Source organism: Liolophura sinensis, chromosome 1 (assembly GCF_032854445.1).
Source record: "Liolophura sinensis isolate JHLJ2023 chromosome 1, CUHK_Ljap_v2, whole genome shotgun sequence".
NCBI lineage: Eukaryota > Metazoa > Mollusca > Polyplacophora > Chitonida > Chitonidae > Liolophura > Liolophura sinensis.
In genome coordinates, this window is record NC_088295.1 from 30,706,281 (window position 1) to 30,723,894 (window position 17,614).

At 40.1% G+C, this 17,614-nt stretch overlaps 2 protein-coding genes across 8 annotated transcripts; both read right to left on the reverse strand.

Moving 5' to 3' along the window:
- Nucleotides 1-1,574: 1,574 nt before the first annotated feature.
- On the reverse strand, nt 1,575-14,842 carry LOC135461407 (death-associated inhibitor of apoptosis 1-like). Of its 7 annotated transcripts, none has more exons than XM_064738487.1 (8): nt 14,711-14,842; nt 5,171-5,419; nt 4,665-4,843; nt 4,368-4,404; nt 3,980-4,093; nt 2,864-2,965; nt 1,987-2,040; nt 1,575-1,779 (listed from the first exon to the last, which is right to left on the reverse strand). In XM_064738487.1, exons 2-8 carry the CDS (start codon nt 5,403-5,405, stop codon nt 1,586-1,588), a joined length of 915 nt encoding a protein of 304 aa, XP_064594557.1. In that variant the 5' UTR covers nt 5,406-5,419; nt 14,711-14,842; the 3' UTR covers nt 1,575-1,585. The 7 variants fall into 7 exon arrangements, with proteins under 7 accessions (XP_064594557.1, XP_064594552.1, XP_064594556.1 ...); XM_064738482.1 differs by lacking the exon at nt 14,711-14,842 and adding an exon at nt 12,614-12,728; XM_064738486.1 differs by lacking the exon at nt 14,711-14,842 and adding an exon at nt 11,106-11,243.
- A 1,179-nt stretch (nt 14,843-16,021) lies between these two features.
- LOC135476617 (neurogenic differentiation factor 1-like) lies at nt 16,022-16,813 on the reverse strand. The gene has a single exon (XM_064756741.1). It carries the CDS (start codon nt 16,811-16,813, stop codon nt 16,022-16,024), a length of 792 nt encoding a protein of 263 aa, XP_064612811.1.
- Between the last annotated feature and the right edge of the window lie 801 nt (nt 16,814-17,614).

Consider the following 17,614-nt stretch of genomic DNA (forward strand, 5'->3'; position numbering starts at 1 on the left):
TTGTAAGTTTTTCGCTAAGAATGAAACGGTGTGAAAAAGCATAACAAAACGTGCTTGTTGCTTTATTTTAGAAAGCTCCTGTAGAATTATGTATATATTTAGGTTGATAATTTTCAAACTTATCAGTTATTAATTGTTATTTGCATTGCGGTGTCATCTTTAAGACCAAATCTCTCTTTTCCTATGGATGCAGAAGTATTTTTTGGTTAGGCTATAGTTAGACTTAAGTGATTATAGTTATTCAGATTATGTTTAGGCACTGGTCGCGGGATCACAATTATTTATGTTTAGTATGGACCTAGTCACAGGATTATAATTACTCAGTATGTATGTGGAAAAGAATGCCTGGAGCATTTCAGATACTTTGGTTAGCTCCGTAACAAGCTGGAGGTCAGTATTCACGAAATATTCTGCGGACGACGATCTTCACATGACTGAGTACATTCGGTTCACCAAGGTCTCCATTCTGTTAATGTTTTCATGAAGAAATGACATTATCTATGAAGTGATACAAAGTTATCATCACTTCCCACACAAAAGTTATGACTATTCACTTTTTGAATGTTAAAATTTCTGTCAACTGAAACAATTCATGAGGAACTAGCATAGGCCTTTGTTCCTTTACAATTGCCTCACATGCCGCATTGTACCCTCGCTTTGTGAATCAGTGGCTTGATACACTCACAGTATCACGCGTCAACTTCTACGGCGGTGAAAAGCGAGTAAAGTGTTGTTACAGGTGATTTCGACATCTATACTGATCACAGGCTGTCATAAATTACCGGGCGTATAATCCTATTTCCTCTAGGTTATAGATTATTAGTTTGAAACGCTGCCTAATTCCGATTAATCTCAACTGACCAGAAGGCTTTCTAGGGTCAGGCTGATTATTAATGACAAATTATTTGGAATTCTAGATTAGATACTAGTTGTATCACAACCTGCCACAGCGGGGAAAGCAATCATATGATGATTTATTTAGTTTTTTATTTATTTGATTGATGTTTACCGTCATATTTAAGATTTTTTCATTCGTATGCGGTGGCAGTCAGGTTTATTGTGATGGCAAAGAAGTTAAAATAAAATACAAAAAAATTAATAAACTAGGTAATGGAACCAATACTATGATGTTGTCTAAAATAAAGAAAATCCCCCATCTGCTGAGGTCCCGTAGGCTCAAGTTGTTCTCCTGTTCACAGGTACAAAGCAATATTGAACATGCATACCAAAAAATAATTACCGCACAAAATCCTTGACGTTTTTTGTAAGAAACAGTTGTACGTTTACTGCTATGATTGGTGTAGAAGATCTATATCTTTTTATCTGTATCCTTTTTTTTAGTATATTTAACGATGTTAAAAGACTTAAACAGCATCTTAAAAGCTATATCTCCCTGAACACTTACAGAAGTTTTAGTACTGGTCATTGTAACACAACTAAAACTTACGAGACTTTAACAGTTGTTGAAAATAATGATTTACAATATATTGGCAATAAGCATTTCACTATATTAAAGCAATAACGTAAAATAGTAATGGCTGCTTCAGAGCCCTTATCAAGGCCGGTGTATTTCACACGCTGACATTCAAATATACACTTTGATAGCTGTGGCAACCTTTTTGTGGCACAACATACAAACTGAAACCGAGGCTGCGCAATTGGAGCACGTGGCAAGATGGCCACATGGGAGAAACACAGATGACACAGCATTGGACTGACAAACTTTACAGATCATCTGCTCCTTCAGACGATGGTTTTCCGCTAATAAAGATGTCTTTTCTAAAAACATAAAAAAATACTTTTGAAAATAACACGAACACTTCGGCAAGACTTTTTATGCAGTTAATCCTAAATGCATTCATATGCTACATGCATATGAAATTGGTATAAACTCTTCCTCTGAGAATTACACACGCATTTCAAAAAAGTTTCATATTTAATAGGATACTCGATAACCACAAAGCCGTGAAGTGAAACTTTACCTACCGTTTACAGCCTTTTCAACAGATGGGGGCTTCTCGTATTCAACACACTCCGCGGCTACAAAAACGCCAGAGAAACAAACTTATACAACAGGCTTCGACCCTCGCCTGAGAACAATACCTTCCGAGTTTCCATATGCTCGAAGTCTACGCGAACCGGTAATACTCAAGTAACACAATATTTAGTCTTTTATTTACGTACCTATCTGACTGACGTTTTACGTAGTAATCAAGAAAATTGCACTTATACGAGAATGGCAAGTCTTATGATGGGAGGAAACCGGGGGAAACCCACAACCATCCGCAGTGTCTGGAAGACCTTCCGAAGTACGATTTAATCTATTATTTTATTACATGATATACGAGGACTAAGGTACAGCTTCTATGAAGGCCAGAGACATTGCTATATCCCTCGAATAACCTTCATTTCTGTTGTTTAGCAAAAAATTAAGCACATGTACAAAGTGGTTCAATATTAGAACTGAGATCATATACACAGGTTTATACATATAATTACTTATAAAAGCGTGACATGGCATAATCTATGATACATTCATTATAAATGCCACTAAGCAGCTGTACCTGTCGGTTGTCTGCCGGTAGGTCAACTTTTTGGCACTTTATCTTTCAACACAAGCCAGCTCTGAAATATTTCAATTATGAGTTGTATCTACCGTCTGAGGGTAAAAGCTGCCTTGAAACAGTAATCTACTGGGACTCATCAACTAAAATTAAATCAGCTAAAAGCCCCAAAAGCACAACCAATTGACACGATAATCACAAAACGGAAGTCCAACTCGGAGGTTCTAAAATCACGTTGAGAGGATTAACAACAGAATTTACAAATCTGGCACTATCTATAAGACTGTACATCGGCATACCGGAAGTGCTTGGGAGAACCCGTTCGCCCTTGCCTTGAGCTTCCTGTAGCTCTACAGCGATGTTTGCCAATTCCCCAATCGTCACTGCGCTCTCTTCCCAATCTGAAAACACACATATATAGTTCTTTGTCAATCCAGAGGGAAGAAATGAAATGGAACAACTGAACAGTACATGTATACATCAACGTCTCAACACGTAAACAGTAACTACATCATATATATCTTGCCTTTCATATGGGTAAACATGGAGGTTACAACTTACACTTTACGATAGCGGATAGTTTCTGTAACCTAGTCCAAGACGGTTTTCGATTTAATACAGTTGAAAAATTTCTAAATTGTAGTGGACATATATCTTATTTACTCGAAAGGAAATATCTCCCAAAATGGGCGATTTGACGTCTATTCAGCTTGTTCGATGCTTAATGACAATATTAAAACATGCGTGTTGATTTGTATTGCCTCCACAAACATTTATTCGTTTAACTAGACAGACTTTCTTCACATTTCTCATAGATTTGTCCCACAGATGAACATCTAACGTTCCAACTGATTTCATCTTTGTAGATCACGTTAAATGGTCTGGATAATCATGGTGGTGGAATGGTCTGTTGTTACATCCAGGATTATTTAGCCTGCAGTCTTCACAAACAACGTACCGCACACATTGAGCGAACCCCTCTGGATGGATATCGAGCTTATGCGAGAAAGTCAGTCATCCAACCCACGGCCTGAGAGAGAAATCAACTCATACAAAGCCACAAGCATTGAAAATTTCTGTCAACTGAAACAATATACTCAAGAATATTTCACTTATACGACGGCCGCCAGCATTATGGTGGGCAAAACCGGGCAGAGCCCGGGATAAACCCACGACCATCCGCAGGTTGCTAAATAACCTTCACATTTGAGGCCAGAGGCGAATCCAGCATAAGCTGGACTTGAACTCTCATCGACCGATTTGGTGAGAGGCTTTTGGGTCATTGTGTTGAACTAGCACGTTAACCACTACAAGCCTTCCCCTTCCAAACACCACAGAAATAAGACCAACTATCGTACTTTCTCGTAGTGCACTTTCTCGTACTTTCACATGAACAGAGTTCCCAGAGGACGTACCATGGAGACTGAGGACCTTAGTTACCGCAGCCACAGCAATACTCTGAGAGAACATCTCTTTGATGCTAACACCACATGGCATCTCCACCACTCGTTTGACAATGTCGCTATAGTCTGGGGAAAAAAGACGAAGCATTTAGGTTTTCCTAATTGAGGATTTGAAAGGGTGTTGACCTGGATTTTAGTATTTGGCTAAACATTGTTTATGTGTAAAGTATTTGCTAATTAAAAAATGGGTTAAAGGTGGTTGTTGAAAAAAAGAAAGAAATCAGTTTGACTGGAAAAATGTCACTGTTTTCATTTACATAAAGAATATTATTACATGTAAGACTAGATATTGTCTAATATTATATTATTATCCCATTGTTTGTTGGATTCTCAGTCTTACCAGTTGTCGAGGCTGGCACAGAATCCGCCTCAGTTTCCTGAAATATACATTGCAATAAAAAACATGATTTGAGCAAATGATAGAGATTTGCCACCCCAAGAGTAATGACCCTTTATTGTGAACCACAGAGTAATCTCCCTTGTCTTGAACCACAGAGTAGTTTCCCTTAATGTGAATGACAGAGTAGCCTACCTGTAGTGTTGAGAACCATACGAGTAATCCCACTGATATTAATCAAAAAGAGAAAGCAAAATGTTTGAATTTTTAAAGTTTTATTTTCAGTCGCGTGATACTTACATGCGGGAATTCCCGTGGAAAGTTTTGCCTTACGTTGTCCACAAACTCATTCCCTTTCCTCCGACGCAGGAACGCGCAGTCCTGGGACCAGCGAGCATGCTCAACAAACGGCTTGTCTGGTGGTAGCCAATTCTTCAGCCCGAGACCACAGTGGAAACACCGAGTGCAATCCTCTACACCTTCAAGAATAAGCAGTACGGCACAATGACAGATGACACACATAGCCTATTTTATAACGAGAGTAGAGGAATTTTTTCCACGACTGTACCCGTATGACCAATGCCACTGACCATATGATGATGGTCACGCTACAAGGGCGTTGAAATCAAAATTACAGCAAGGAATAAACGGGTGTTAAATGAGAAGATTTTTATGGAAAGGTAGTAGAATTTCGAAAACGTATCAAAGTGGAAAGGAACTGTATACTGTTCCATTGTATCATGCTGATGCTTAAGAATAATGGCTATAGTTTCGGCAGGAAAAAATCTTCATCAAACATGACTTACCTGTGTAAAAAAATCCGGCCATAGAAAGGACAAATGGATTTTGGCCTTTATCCTTGGGCCAGTCTGTGAAGGATTGGTAACGCACATTGGGGTCACTGTAGTGAGGGTACTTCGGAGCCTTGCCTACGTAATGTCTGCCAAACTCCGACAGATTCAGGTTATCACTGACTTCAAAATTACCCAGAACTGCTGATTTGGGCGTATAAGGTCTGTAGCCGGAAGGTAATATTGCCATGATAGCTTTTCTGACTGTAAACAGAGAAAGTAGGCCTACCATGCTTCACATGTTTTATTCATCTAAGATGACACGTTATATATGTAGGTCTACCTTCACTGGCAATGAAATCGTAGCACCAAAGAACTAAGCCAATTTTGCATTATGTGAACATCAACCTCAATTAAATGTTTTTGTAACATTTAAGGGATTAAAAATGTGAAAACCTCAAGAGTCGTGCGAAAACAAGTCCTGCACAATTTTTAACATGAAGGGTCATAAACTGAGCCTTCCACTGGGACCAGTTTTACAAAGCGGCGTACTACATTTTTTTATCGTACATTTGTCGTATGATATTTTGTACGTCACTATTACCGTAACATTGTTCTATATGTGCGATTATCGTACATGTGCGACATCTTTGAGAAACTAGGCCCTGAAGCTCTAAATTATAGACTTAAGCTAAAATTCGCGAAGAGAAAATGCCCAAGATATTGATATCAATAACCAACTCTGTATACATGTATATTGGCTTAGCTCGCAGAGCAGACATTGTCCTATATCTACCGAGTGTCTCCACCCTGCGCATGAGCGCCGCAATTTCCCTCTCAATTTCATAACAATGTTTGTCCCATCGAACTGAACCATAGCGTCGCAGTTTCTCAAGTTTGTACAAGACGCTCGAAGCACAGAGTGGGACAGATAAGGTATCAGTCATCGAAGTGCCTTAGTGTTCAAGGCTCAGGACATTTTCTCTTCTTCTCTACCTATTTACTGCAAAAGTTTCGTTAGCGCTCCCGTGTGAACGTTTCGCATTTGATGCCTGTCTTGTAATGTATTTATATGGCTCGTATTGTCAGATCTTGTCGATGTCAACAAATGACTCCATTTGAGAAGTACTAGTATAAGAATCGTACAACATAAATGTATCCTAGACATGTACTACTGACGTAAGTTGCCGTTGCGTGGCAATTTGAAAGATGAATACATCCACTGTTTCCTGCTTTGGTTACGGTTCTTAGATTACTGTCCACGTCAACCATACAAGAGTAAATCGTTCCATCGCACAAAGGGCGTGTTAATTTGCTTCGAATATGTATGACTGGTGTAATGGGTATGTATCCATGCACCCTTAAGAAAAGACGTTTGCCGAGGCGTTGGCTTAATGACATAGTCCACAGAAATACAAGTGTTGACATGTATAAGCAGGAAACGGAGCCCTACAAACTTAAATCGGCTCTTCATACCGTCTGTTAGTTTACAGCCAAGTCAAAACATTCGACTAGGTAGGAAATCGAAAGAGAAACACATTTAATATGAAAAATTCTCCGCACAGTTGCGTGATTTATGCCATGGCGCCAAGCGAAGTATTAGTGTCAACTGAGCTGAGTGATAAGAGCCGGTAATGAAATTACTGCCTCGGTAAAGAGCGACGCCATTTGTACGTGACTGTGTGGAAGGCAGCTGGGTTATAACCCATCAGCCCGTCATAGGCGTCTTTTCTTTGGTTGCACGAAGTTAAACGTCGCCTTTACCACGGCCTCGATCATATTACAACGGTGTGTGGGTAACATTCACATTATCGCAACATTTCACTGTGCTTTACCAAGCGATGTTGGTGAGAAGGCTTTTCGCTGAGAGCTATGAGAACATCAAGTAGCAAGGCTGCCGACTCAAAAAACCCCTTAGTTTGACATAATATTCGTGACTAAGGAAACCCTGTTTAATAAACGTTTAACTTGACACGATCATATACATTGAATTCATAACTAAGGCAACCCTGTTTAATGAGCCTTGCCTTTAGCTTGACACAAACAGGGACATAGAATTCATAATTAAAGAAACCCTGATTAAAGCGTTGATAGAACCAACGAGACAAGACCCAATAAATGACTGCCCGAACCGAATCGAGCTTGAATTCACGATTCAAAGAGAACAGTGCACTCAGCGCACGTGGGAACATCAGAAACGCCAGTATTAATGAAATCAGAATAACCGAAATTAAAGAGATCAGAAGAACTACAGGATTAATGGAAAGAACCATATAGGATTAATTAAAAGAACCATACATGATTAATTATGTCAAAACACCCAGGATTGATGAGAAGAGAATAAATAGGATTTGTGAAGAGGAAAGCTGGCAGGATTGGATAGAAGAGAGTAGTCTGGATTAAAGTGAGAAGAGAATAGGCAGGATTACTGAGGAGAGAATAGCCATGATTAGACAGACGAGAATAAGAGATGTGAGAAGAGAATAGGCAGGATTAGTGAGAAGAGAATAGGCAGGATTAGTGAGGAAAGAACAGGCAGGATAAGTACGAAGAGAAAAGGCAGGGCTAGTGAGAAGAGAACAGGCAGATTAAGTGAGAATGGAATAGGCAGGATTAGTGAGAACAGAATAGGCAGGATTAGTGAGAAAAGAATATACAGGATTAATGCAGATGACAGGTATTCTGGTCCCATTAATCTTCTTTCTTTTCTCAATAATCTTTGTCCACTGTCCAATCGTGATAAATCTGCTGAACAACTGAATTTAGGTTCAGATTGTTTGTAAGCAGAAGAAGTAGCGAAGAGAGCCATACGTTAATCTAACTTTCCGTTAATACCTGAGAAGGCCGTGTTACAATTATGTCGATATCTGCATGTAGATCCATGCGCATTTACAAGGACAATTCTAGCTATTCACAGTAATTTTTTTCGTTAAAGAAATGCCCTCGTACTCATTTCATAAGCTTACTCAAAACGGTATTATACAGAATATCGAAGACTGACAAGATAATGTGACGAATCTACTCTCTTGCACTGGATGAGCGATGAATTATGTATCACGATCTAAGTGTCGTCATACAGGAAGGTCTATTGTCTGTTTGAAGTGGTCCAGTTTTTCAGTATGTCTGCAAGATGTTGCCTGGTCTTCGTTACATAAGTGGTTATTGTTAAGCCTTCCTCACATACCATTAAACAATGCCTATAATCTTCATCACATTGTCGAGCCTTCCTCACATAGGTCTAGATTTATTGTCTTGTCTGCCCAACATACGTGAACCTCACTTAAGTCTAGTGAACCTGACTTAAGTCGAGATACTGACGTTTCGTGATTGACTTTCCGTAACCATAATAATGCAAGAGCATGTTTGCTCCACGCCTGATTCTCTATATGTCTGTTGCCAAGTAATAGTATCGTGACAGTGACATAGTTAACTTTTTTGTTTAACATTTCTCCTTGAGCTGTTCATGTCTTCCCTGTTCACGTCTTCCCTGTCTAGGAACATTTACGGGCAACACATGAAAACTTTATGGGTCTTGGTTATTCCCCACTGCCATACATCATTATGATGTATGATGTGTACTTCCCTGTTCCTTGTCGATTACAGCTCAAATTTGTCGCTACTGACATAAATAAATAAACTTCCCAGTGCAACTGGTAATATACGTGGTAACATTTAAGGTTTTGAATACACAGGCCTATCTCAAACAAGCGGAAGTCACATTGCAAATACTGTATTGTAGTAATGTTATCGGCCGGATTGACAAAGCTGTCACAAAACTACATCATGAACATTTACTATGCTGAAGAACCTCTACTATATTAGTCATGTGCTCCTTAAAACTGCTTCGTGCATCCATCTTCTTAGGGCGTGTCGCTTCCTATTTTCGATGAATCCTGTCAGATAAATTATTTAGTCGTGGCATAAAGTGCTGGAGACCTACCATCAGTGGTACTTCTGCAATGGCATTTAATCCTGACCAGATTGCAATCAGGTGTTTCATCAGGTGTTGCAGTCAAGTGTTTCAGAATCAGGTGCTGCATGAAAGACGGCGTCGTGTAACCGAAGACCAGCTGTTATTTCTCAAGAATATATCCTTCGTGAGAAATAAATTTGGTATAGCAGCCTCTTGTGCACAAAACAGGTCTTTTTTTTTACCGCGGCCTTTATTCTGGCTTACGTTACCTTTATTTACGCTGTGATATAAGCATATATTCATGTGATACCTGTGACATTTACTATGTGGGTGTTTATATGTCTCACTGCTATTTGCCTGATGTCGAGAGCATTGCCTTTAGCAGAGCATGATGTCAGTCATATACAATTACTCAGTAGGTGTTTGAATGATACATGACCAACAGAACCAATAAGAAGAAAGACAGCAAGTTTACACTATTCAGTGGTCTTCACTCGTGGAATCTTTCTTTAAAAAGGCCAACAGACGGCTATGTAACATTAGTATTCCGGAATTTCTACGCACCACTTGGTCCGACAGTGGATGCACGCTTTATACATACCAGTATAGACTATGTTTACTGCTTTGTATCGTATTTTTTTTTAAATCTATTTCACTGGTCTTTTTCACTGTACTCAGAATATTTCATCTCTCTGACGACGGTCATGGTTATATTCGTCAAAGAAATCGTGAAGAGCCCCAAAACGACCGAGATACGGGACAAATGCATGCCAAAACTCTCTCCGTCTCTCAAATTAAGAGCTGGATTTGATCGAGCGATTTAAACGATCATAATCTATTAAGTCGCCTATCGGGGACAACTTATCAGGCGAGTTGGTTTAGATATTAGGAACCAACTCTGTCTAAATGGCCCAGACACCATGACCAGGGTAGAACACAGCTGATGATCGCATTGCTTAGAAGTTGTAAAGTTCAGTTTTGACAATTGTGATTACTTCATTTATTAAAATGATTGGTGATTTACGCCGTATACTCAAGAATATTTCACTCATGCGACAGAAACTCTGCTGACAGATATTCCCACGCACGACATCACATGAAGCCACTCAGCGCTGGGCTTGAACCAACAGCTGGGAGGCTCCTGTGTGACGGAGGCGCTTTAACCAGAGTACATCCGCAAAGGAGTGGTGTTAAATCTGTAATGCCACCATTTATATTGAAAATGATCACTCGGTTCTATAACCACATTTAATAAGTTCTAATAAGAAAATTATGATATACTGTGTACGGTATATAGCTAATTCTCTAAAAGTGTACATAGCTAAGCTGTCGTTTTCTTTTTATTTACAATCAACATTAGACAGAAAACCTACCATAGATGAGGACAGCAGAGCACCAAAGTCATGCAAGTGCATGTTTAATCTACCCAATCAGAGGTCTCCCGGAGTTTGAACTCCGAGCCGTTTAACTTGTTTTCTCGTGTAGCTTGGTGAACACCCGCCAGTCAAATAACGGTCAGGTAGGAATTTAAACGATATGAGTATGGGCTGTTCACATGAGCCTCACCACCACCGATAGTATGCCTAATCATGCACAGACACGAAAAGAACAAATACGGAAATACGTACAGAATGAAATAAATGCCTCAGTAGAAAGAGATGACGGAATGAAACTGCATATCAAGGTTTAACTGATTCCAAACTATGATACACGTCATTTTCTGTCTACATCTACCAGAGCTCCGTCCTACCAACCGTTCAACACCAGTAGACCTATGCGTTTATGCCAAATACGCGCACGGGCTTGTACATGACATAACCGGCGACAGGTGTGTTGTTGGCTTTAAGCGAAATAAAAAGCTGTTTTTGAACAGGCCTACACTGTGACTCTGACATAAAAAGAAACACAAGCAGTAAAATTATATTACATAGAGCAGTGCAAGCATAGGCGTACAGATATGCATGTATATAGGTCACGCTGTCCCCTTGTAGTCATAAGTCATAAGACGCGCAGTAACCCTGTACATTAAACACCTACCTCATATGTAGTTTGAATATTTGCGACATTCGTCCATCCGGACACGCATATAGATCAGCAGGTGCACCGCAGGTGAGCTAATTGGACTTTGCTAGGAATGTACACACATGCGCGATTTCATAAGACTGTTGGCAATAGATCAGGTTCAACTTCCCGTGAATATGACGATCTGATTGGACCATATTAGCCTGGACTTGTTTTGCAATAGCTCAGCCTATGGAATTACTTTCACTTTCGATATTCAGCCGTTACGTGGGTCGACCAATACTCACCACAGATCACGTGCGTTGTTCGTAGTCTTGGAAGCCACGGTGATGAGGCAGTCCAAGTGATGTCCCAAAAAAGGAAACGATGTATCAACCTTTATTTCTATTAGTACCTGATACATGTGCATTCGATTATCTAATTAAACTATCGTCATATGACTGAAAAATTGCAAAGTACGACGTTAAACCCCAAGCACCCACTAACTCACTCTAATTAAACTATGTAAATGATCCCAACGGATATTTAAGAAATAATGTTCCTGCTATGGGTGCCTAGCGACTGATTTATAGTTAATAAGGTGGACAAGGTTATTGTTAAAATTTTAAAGGTCGTCCACCTTATTGATTACAAAACTGCCGCTAGACACCCACAGCAGTGTAAAGGTTGCTGCAAAGCATCTTTGGAATTTCCAACCCAATTCAGGGTTAATGGTCAATGAACTGATCAATCAAATTCCTACGATGACCCACTGGCCGTTAATAAACGAAATCAACAAACAAGTTCAGTTGAAGTTCAAATATATATGGAAGGAAACATCAAATCTTCACATAAGGTGATATAAGTGCAGTTGTACCAGGAGATGAATAGCTTAGTTAACCCACAGTTGTATCCTTGTTTAAAGTGTATACATACAATTGCATACTAATGTAATTCCATATACATGTAAATGCAATACTGCATGTACAGTATTGTATATATCCCTGGTAAAATCCAATATGGCATATACAAACTAAGCACCTTGGCTGTTGTTACCCCGAGATGTTAATGGGGAGCCAGTCTGATTCTATCTGCCAAATACACCTCTCAGTCAGTATTTATAAGCATGCCAATCAAGTCACCTGACGGCGGTCAACCAATTAACATTTGGTGCAATCGTGACAACCTTGGCAACAGAAGAGCTACTTATGTAAACAATAACAAATTCTAGGAATATAGAGAAGACACCGGGTGAATCTATAAAACGACCTTTTATGCAAGGATCAAAGTACCCTGATAACATAGTTTTGCACATTTTGATTACCTATACATTTCCGATCAATTACAAACACAAACACACACAAAAAACAGCTACTTTACTCATCCTGTTATCACCAAAGGCAACCAGGCCATAGTTATGGAATGGAACGCTGAATAATTGTTTCTAATGTATTGGATCCACGGTAAGCCGCATCTTCACACGCGCATTAAATCTTCCCTAGCGTAAATCGATGTCAACCGAGTGGTCCCCATAATCAACTAACCTGTTCTGAGTCTCGCCGAACCATAAACGATCCATGACAACAGCACAAATTCACAAAATAAATACATATTTAGACGCTGCGCCCACTGTGGCCATAAGCCGCCTGTACCCATTTTGATCATTCGAGAGAACGAACGAGGCTGAAGCGATGATCGCCATCTGGACACAGACCCCCATTACAACTTCCGTTTTTCGGAACTACGATTGTAGTTCTGTGAATTTTAGGGTATAAAGTCTTTTTTTGCTCCCAGGCGTCCATTTTTGGTGCACAGGTGCATGCTTGGTATTAAAATGCTGGAAACTGTCTAAGCTTTGAGGAGGTATGAGCTTTATTGGTGAAAGTTTGAAATTCTGGGTGAGAGGACACAAGGTGTGAGGTAGTGATGAGGCTGCGAGTGACGTCCCCTTGGCGTTGCTAGGCACGCCTCCCAGCTGCCGGCATGGAAAGGTCCAGATTTTGACGGTCAACCTGTGTCAAGATTTTTATGGCTTCTTTCTCACAGGCTGGGCCAGGTATGCACCAAAGCTTATTGGCCACGGAATGTTTGGGACTGAGCTACAGCGCTAGACGTTAACATTGTCGCTTAGGGAAAATTAATGGGGGTCCGAGGCCATCTGACGACAGGGGAATGAACCAACCAAATGGACGACTAGACTTGTGTAGTGTTACTATAACGATTGCCATAGGTATTATCTCCCTTTAACGACCTTATTTTTTCTGGGCACACTACTGCCTCGATCGTGATAAAATCAACGGATTTAGAAAGATCAGATTCCTTAGATTCCTGTACGTACTAAATGTGTACCAATATTACTTGATTGTAATGCTTTTAGCCTGTCCGGCCGAGATTCAATCACTTTAAACGGAGACGGCATAGTCGAAGCCAGGGGAAGTCACGTGACCACTGGGCTGTGGCTGAAACGGGAGATCTGCCAAAATAGTATTTAATTAAGTAGTAAAATCCCATGTTTTTCCGGTAATTCGGAATGATTGTTCGTAATAATTTTTTTTTTTTTGAATCAACTAAATTCTTAAGATCTTTTTTCTGCGCTCACATGAATAGCGTGACTCGTATGTACGATTATCCGAACGAGATGGAGGTCACAGTGGGTGTAGTGTCTGAAAATGTATTTATTTTGTGAATTTATGCGGAATCAGATTCAGTTTTTAACAGTGTTATAAGCGTAGTACAACCCAAAAGCATGCACGATTGAAAATTGATCATCAGGAATCCACAAAACTAAATGGAGGCGTGTTTTATCACGCACACGTACAAAGTCACTGATGTAGGCCTATGTAGTTTATTCGGTACATTACAGTCACGAACAGATATTCTACAGACAGACCAATGTCAACACAACTATGTTATCAAGAGCACTACGTGTCCTGTTCTTCAAACAACATGTGTTTCTTGTATATGCAATCAACTGACATCAGAGCTAAAAAAAAACAAAAAAAAAAAAACAGAAGCCACCATGCATTACCGTGTACCGACAAACTAACGCCTTTATTAGCTTAATTCACAGTCAGTGAAAATATGATCAGTGGGAGGTAAAACTTTTTGCACCGCGTTATTACATATGCTATTGCTATGGTATATGTGGTGATACATATATGTATATGTGATTTTATGTCGGCCCAAAAACTCCAAGAACACAATCGGTTATGAACCGTGTGTCCTTGCTTACTACATTAATGGTGTTTGTAGGTCAAAGCCAGACGCTTGTGTATATGTGGCCAAGACGCGTTCAGTTCAGTTGTGTCACACTTATAAATGCGTATACAGCCCCGTGTATATCAGCTTTACAAATGGGATTATTTTGGCAATCTGATATCAGCCAACCTACTTATAAAAATCACTGCACAATGGTGAATCGTTTATTACTTCAGAACTTCTTGTGTATGTTTACACGTTTTTTCACACCTGGACTGAGAATACAAGTTCTCTTATGCTGCTATATAGACCCACCATATAACAGTTGATAATGGAATATATTTCGCTGATATAAGACGGTGGTCACCAGTTTGACACATGGGTAAAGAAAACTAGTACCTGGATTGAACTATAGACCTCTTACATTAAACTGACAAACTTACCCACGTTATTCGCAAATCTTCACCCGCAGGGAGTGCCAAATGTGTATGTACAGTATATTTGAAGGAAAGCAGATCTCCATGTAGGTCTAAGATCCCCTTAACTGGCACATCAGCGCCCACTACTTAACGTATAGGTCCTATTGACACAAATGTCCGGGACCAGTGGAAGATTGTAATGATACATAGGCCCTTTTTAGACTGTAATGATATACAGGCCCTTTTTAGACTGTAATGGTGTATAGGCCCCTTTTAGACTGTAATGGTATATAGGCCCTTTTAACTCTCCGATCCCATGGTACTCTCCAAAAAACGCTAGATTTAACACAAAGTCTGTTGTCTGAGTCACATTTTACATAATATCCCTTTTGTCTGACACGATGTTTTATGTTATAAATTAATAGGATATGTGTGCTATATCTGCTACCATATGTACTACAGAAAACAGTTCGGCATAACTTTGACAACCGATTTTCCGTTAAAGTTATTTTTTGGAGAGAATGCTATGTTAGAAATTTAAACACAATGCTTGTGACATGGTGGGTGGAGGTTGTACAAAGACAAGCTAAAGGATTATCCCACAATAATACCCTACTCATGTACGTGTGGATAGCCTCACATGGCACAAGAGTACATACTCCTTACAGCGGATGCAACGCCCGATACGTTCGCTTACATCACTACCACCACTAGCAAAAGCTGTACAGAAATCTACAACAACGTCGAGGTCACTAGGACATCGGTGTTCAGGTAGGAAAACACAAAAACTCAAACTTTGTTTCCAATTGTACTTTATACACAGGTATTCTTTTTATCTAAATGTGAACAGTATGATTCTAACCAACAGCTGAAACAATTTTATTGACAAATGCTGATGACACAGAATTGGAAGCAAGGACACCAGTGTTTTGGTGGCAGTGAGGTAAAGAGAGCGGCACATGCGTTGTAGGAATATGGCAAGAATATTGCTAGTTTTGAGTTCACAGTACCGAAGAAATCATGTCCTATGTAAGAAAGCGAAGCTATGAGAAATACTATTGCTATCCTCATAAATACTCCTACAATATTTTGTCAGTCCCAGTGTTTCATAGTTGTACGACCTTGCAGAGGTCACAATCAGTGATGTAAAACCATATAAAACCGTAACATGTTCAGATTTCAGCATTCATCCCAGCTGCTAACTATATTTGACGTAATAAATAAAAGCATTAAAAAAAATGCCAAGAAATGATGTGAAATTTGTTCATTGGTAATGATTTTATATCACAGAAGTAAATACATGGCTATTCTTCCACATATATATTTTAATGGATGTCATGGATTAAGGAGTTTCTTCTCATGTCTGTGAGTTTCGAGTCTCTGGCAAGGTAACGGTGAAGATGAAATTATGGGGACCCTTGCTTGACTGTGAGGGTAACATAGATAGGGTGTGACCCGAGGTACAGTTCCTTGGAGGGGGCTAGGAAAGGTCGGTAAACTTCCATATCTGCTGAAGGGATCCACGCGAGTGCTGAGAAGCCCAAAAGCAGAATCACTGGAAGCCCACGGGAGATAATTCAGCATTGGCGACACAGAATTGGAAGCATGGAGCCGTGTTACTGAAGGTGGACAAAAACTCAGTTCGTCATAATCTTTTTGAGTAATACCATCTTTGTTCGCTTGGGGCTGGAGTTTTTGTAAATCACTAACAATGCGTTTAAGATCCTGAATATCCTGTGACAGGGATACGATGTAATTCCTCGCCATTTGCAGAGTGGCGATCTTGGACAGTCGTCGAGTGGACGGTCCGTTGGTAAATGGTATCACTTCTCTCAAAGAGTCCATGGCGCTGTTAAGATCGTGCATACGTTGCCTTTCTCGTTCATTTATCTTTTCTCGCGCCACATTCTGCGAGATGTGTTCGTTGTGGTTCAGTTTAGAACACTTTGTCACCTGTTGAAATCCTACTTGGGCTTTGTCCACAACGTCGTGCTGCCTGGGTTCAGTGGTTGATGTACAGTCGTCCTGCTCGGCGAGTGAATCTTCGCAAGCTTTTCGCTTTGGGACATTGTTGATGGCGTTTGACCTGGTCGGACACATTGCTTCAGCGAAGTTTAAATGATCCATTCTTGTTAAATTTGTAGACAAATATGCCGTCCAAATATATAACACACGTGTGACCATCCGCTCGGTGGGCTTCAACGAAAAACCCAACTGACGCCCCATCAGTGAGAGCGAGGTTTATATGCACAGACGCCCCTGGGTCGTGCACGGAAGGGGGTGAGGAAGGGCGCGTGTTAAACCCCGAGGGGTACAGATGACTGATCAATAGGCAATCAGGACACAAGATGAAACAAGCGGCTACGAGCTACTAAAGTCAATGCTAATCATAATGAAATAAAGAAAGTCAAGGAATGCGGTTGGCAGTGCAAAACTGGACGGATGGAATGGCCTTCATTAAGCATTGTTACAGTAAGGGACAAACTGTTGGCACATCTGTTAGGAGTTAGCCCTCAAACAGGCATCTCCGTGCTGAATAGACACCGAGTAGAGAAGGGAACAATGACATGCAATTACAAGCCACCGTTCTTATCATCGCTTTCATCCATGGAACGTAAGGTGAATACAACTTTGTGATATGCCTCACAGTAGTTTCGGGGTGAAGAACCGTTTATGCTTATGAAGATATCTGAGCAACGCACAGGATAAATAAATACCTGGCATAGCTCATAGATTCAAAATTCAGTTAGGGGTCTATTCCATTGCTTATCGTGAACATTAGTATGATTACGCACTTATTTAATTGTTCACTTCTCTAAAGAAAAAGGCTAGCTGCGGATATCCAATCCCAGTTTAAACATTTCATTTCAGGGGTAAAGACCAACAAAACTTCGTGCAGGAAGAAATCATGAAAACATGATTACCGTT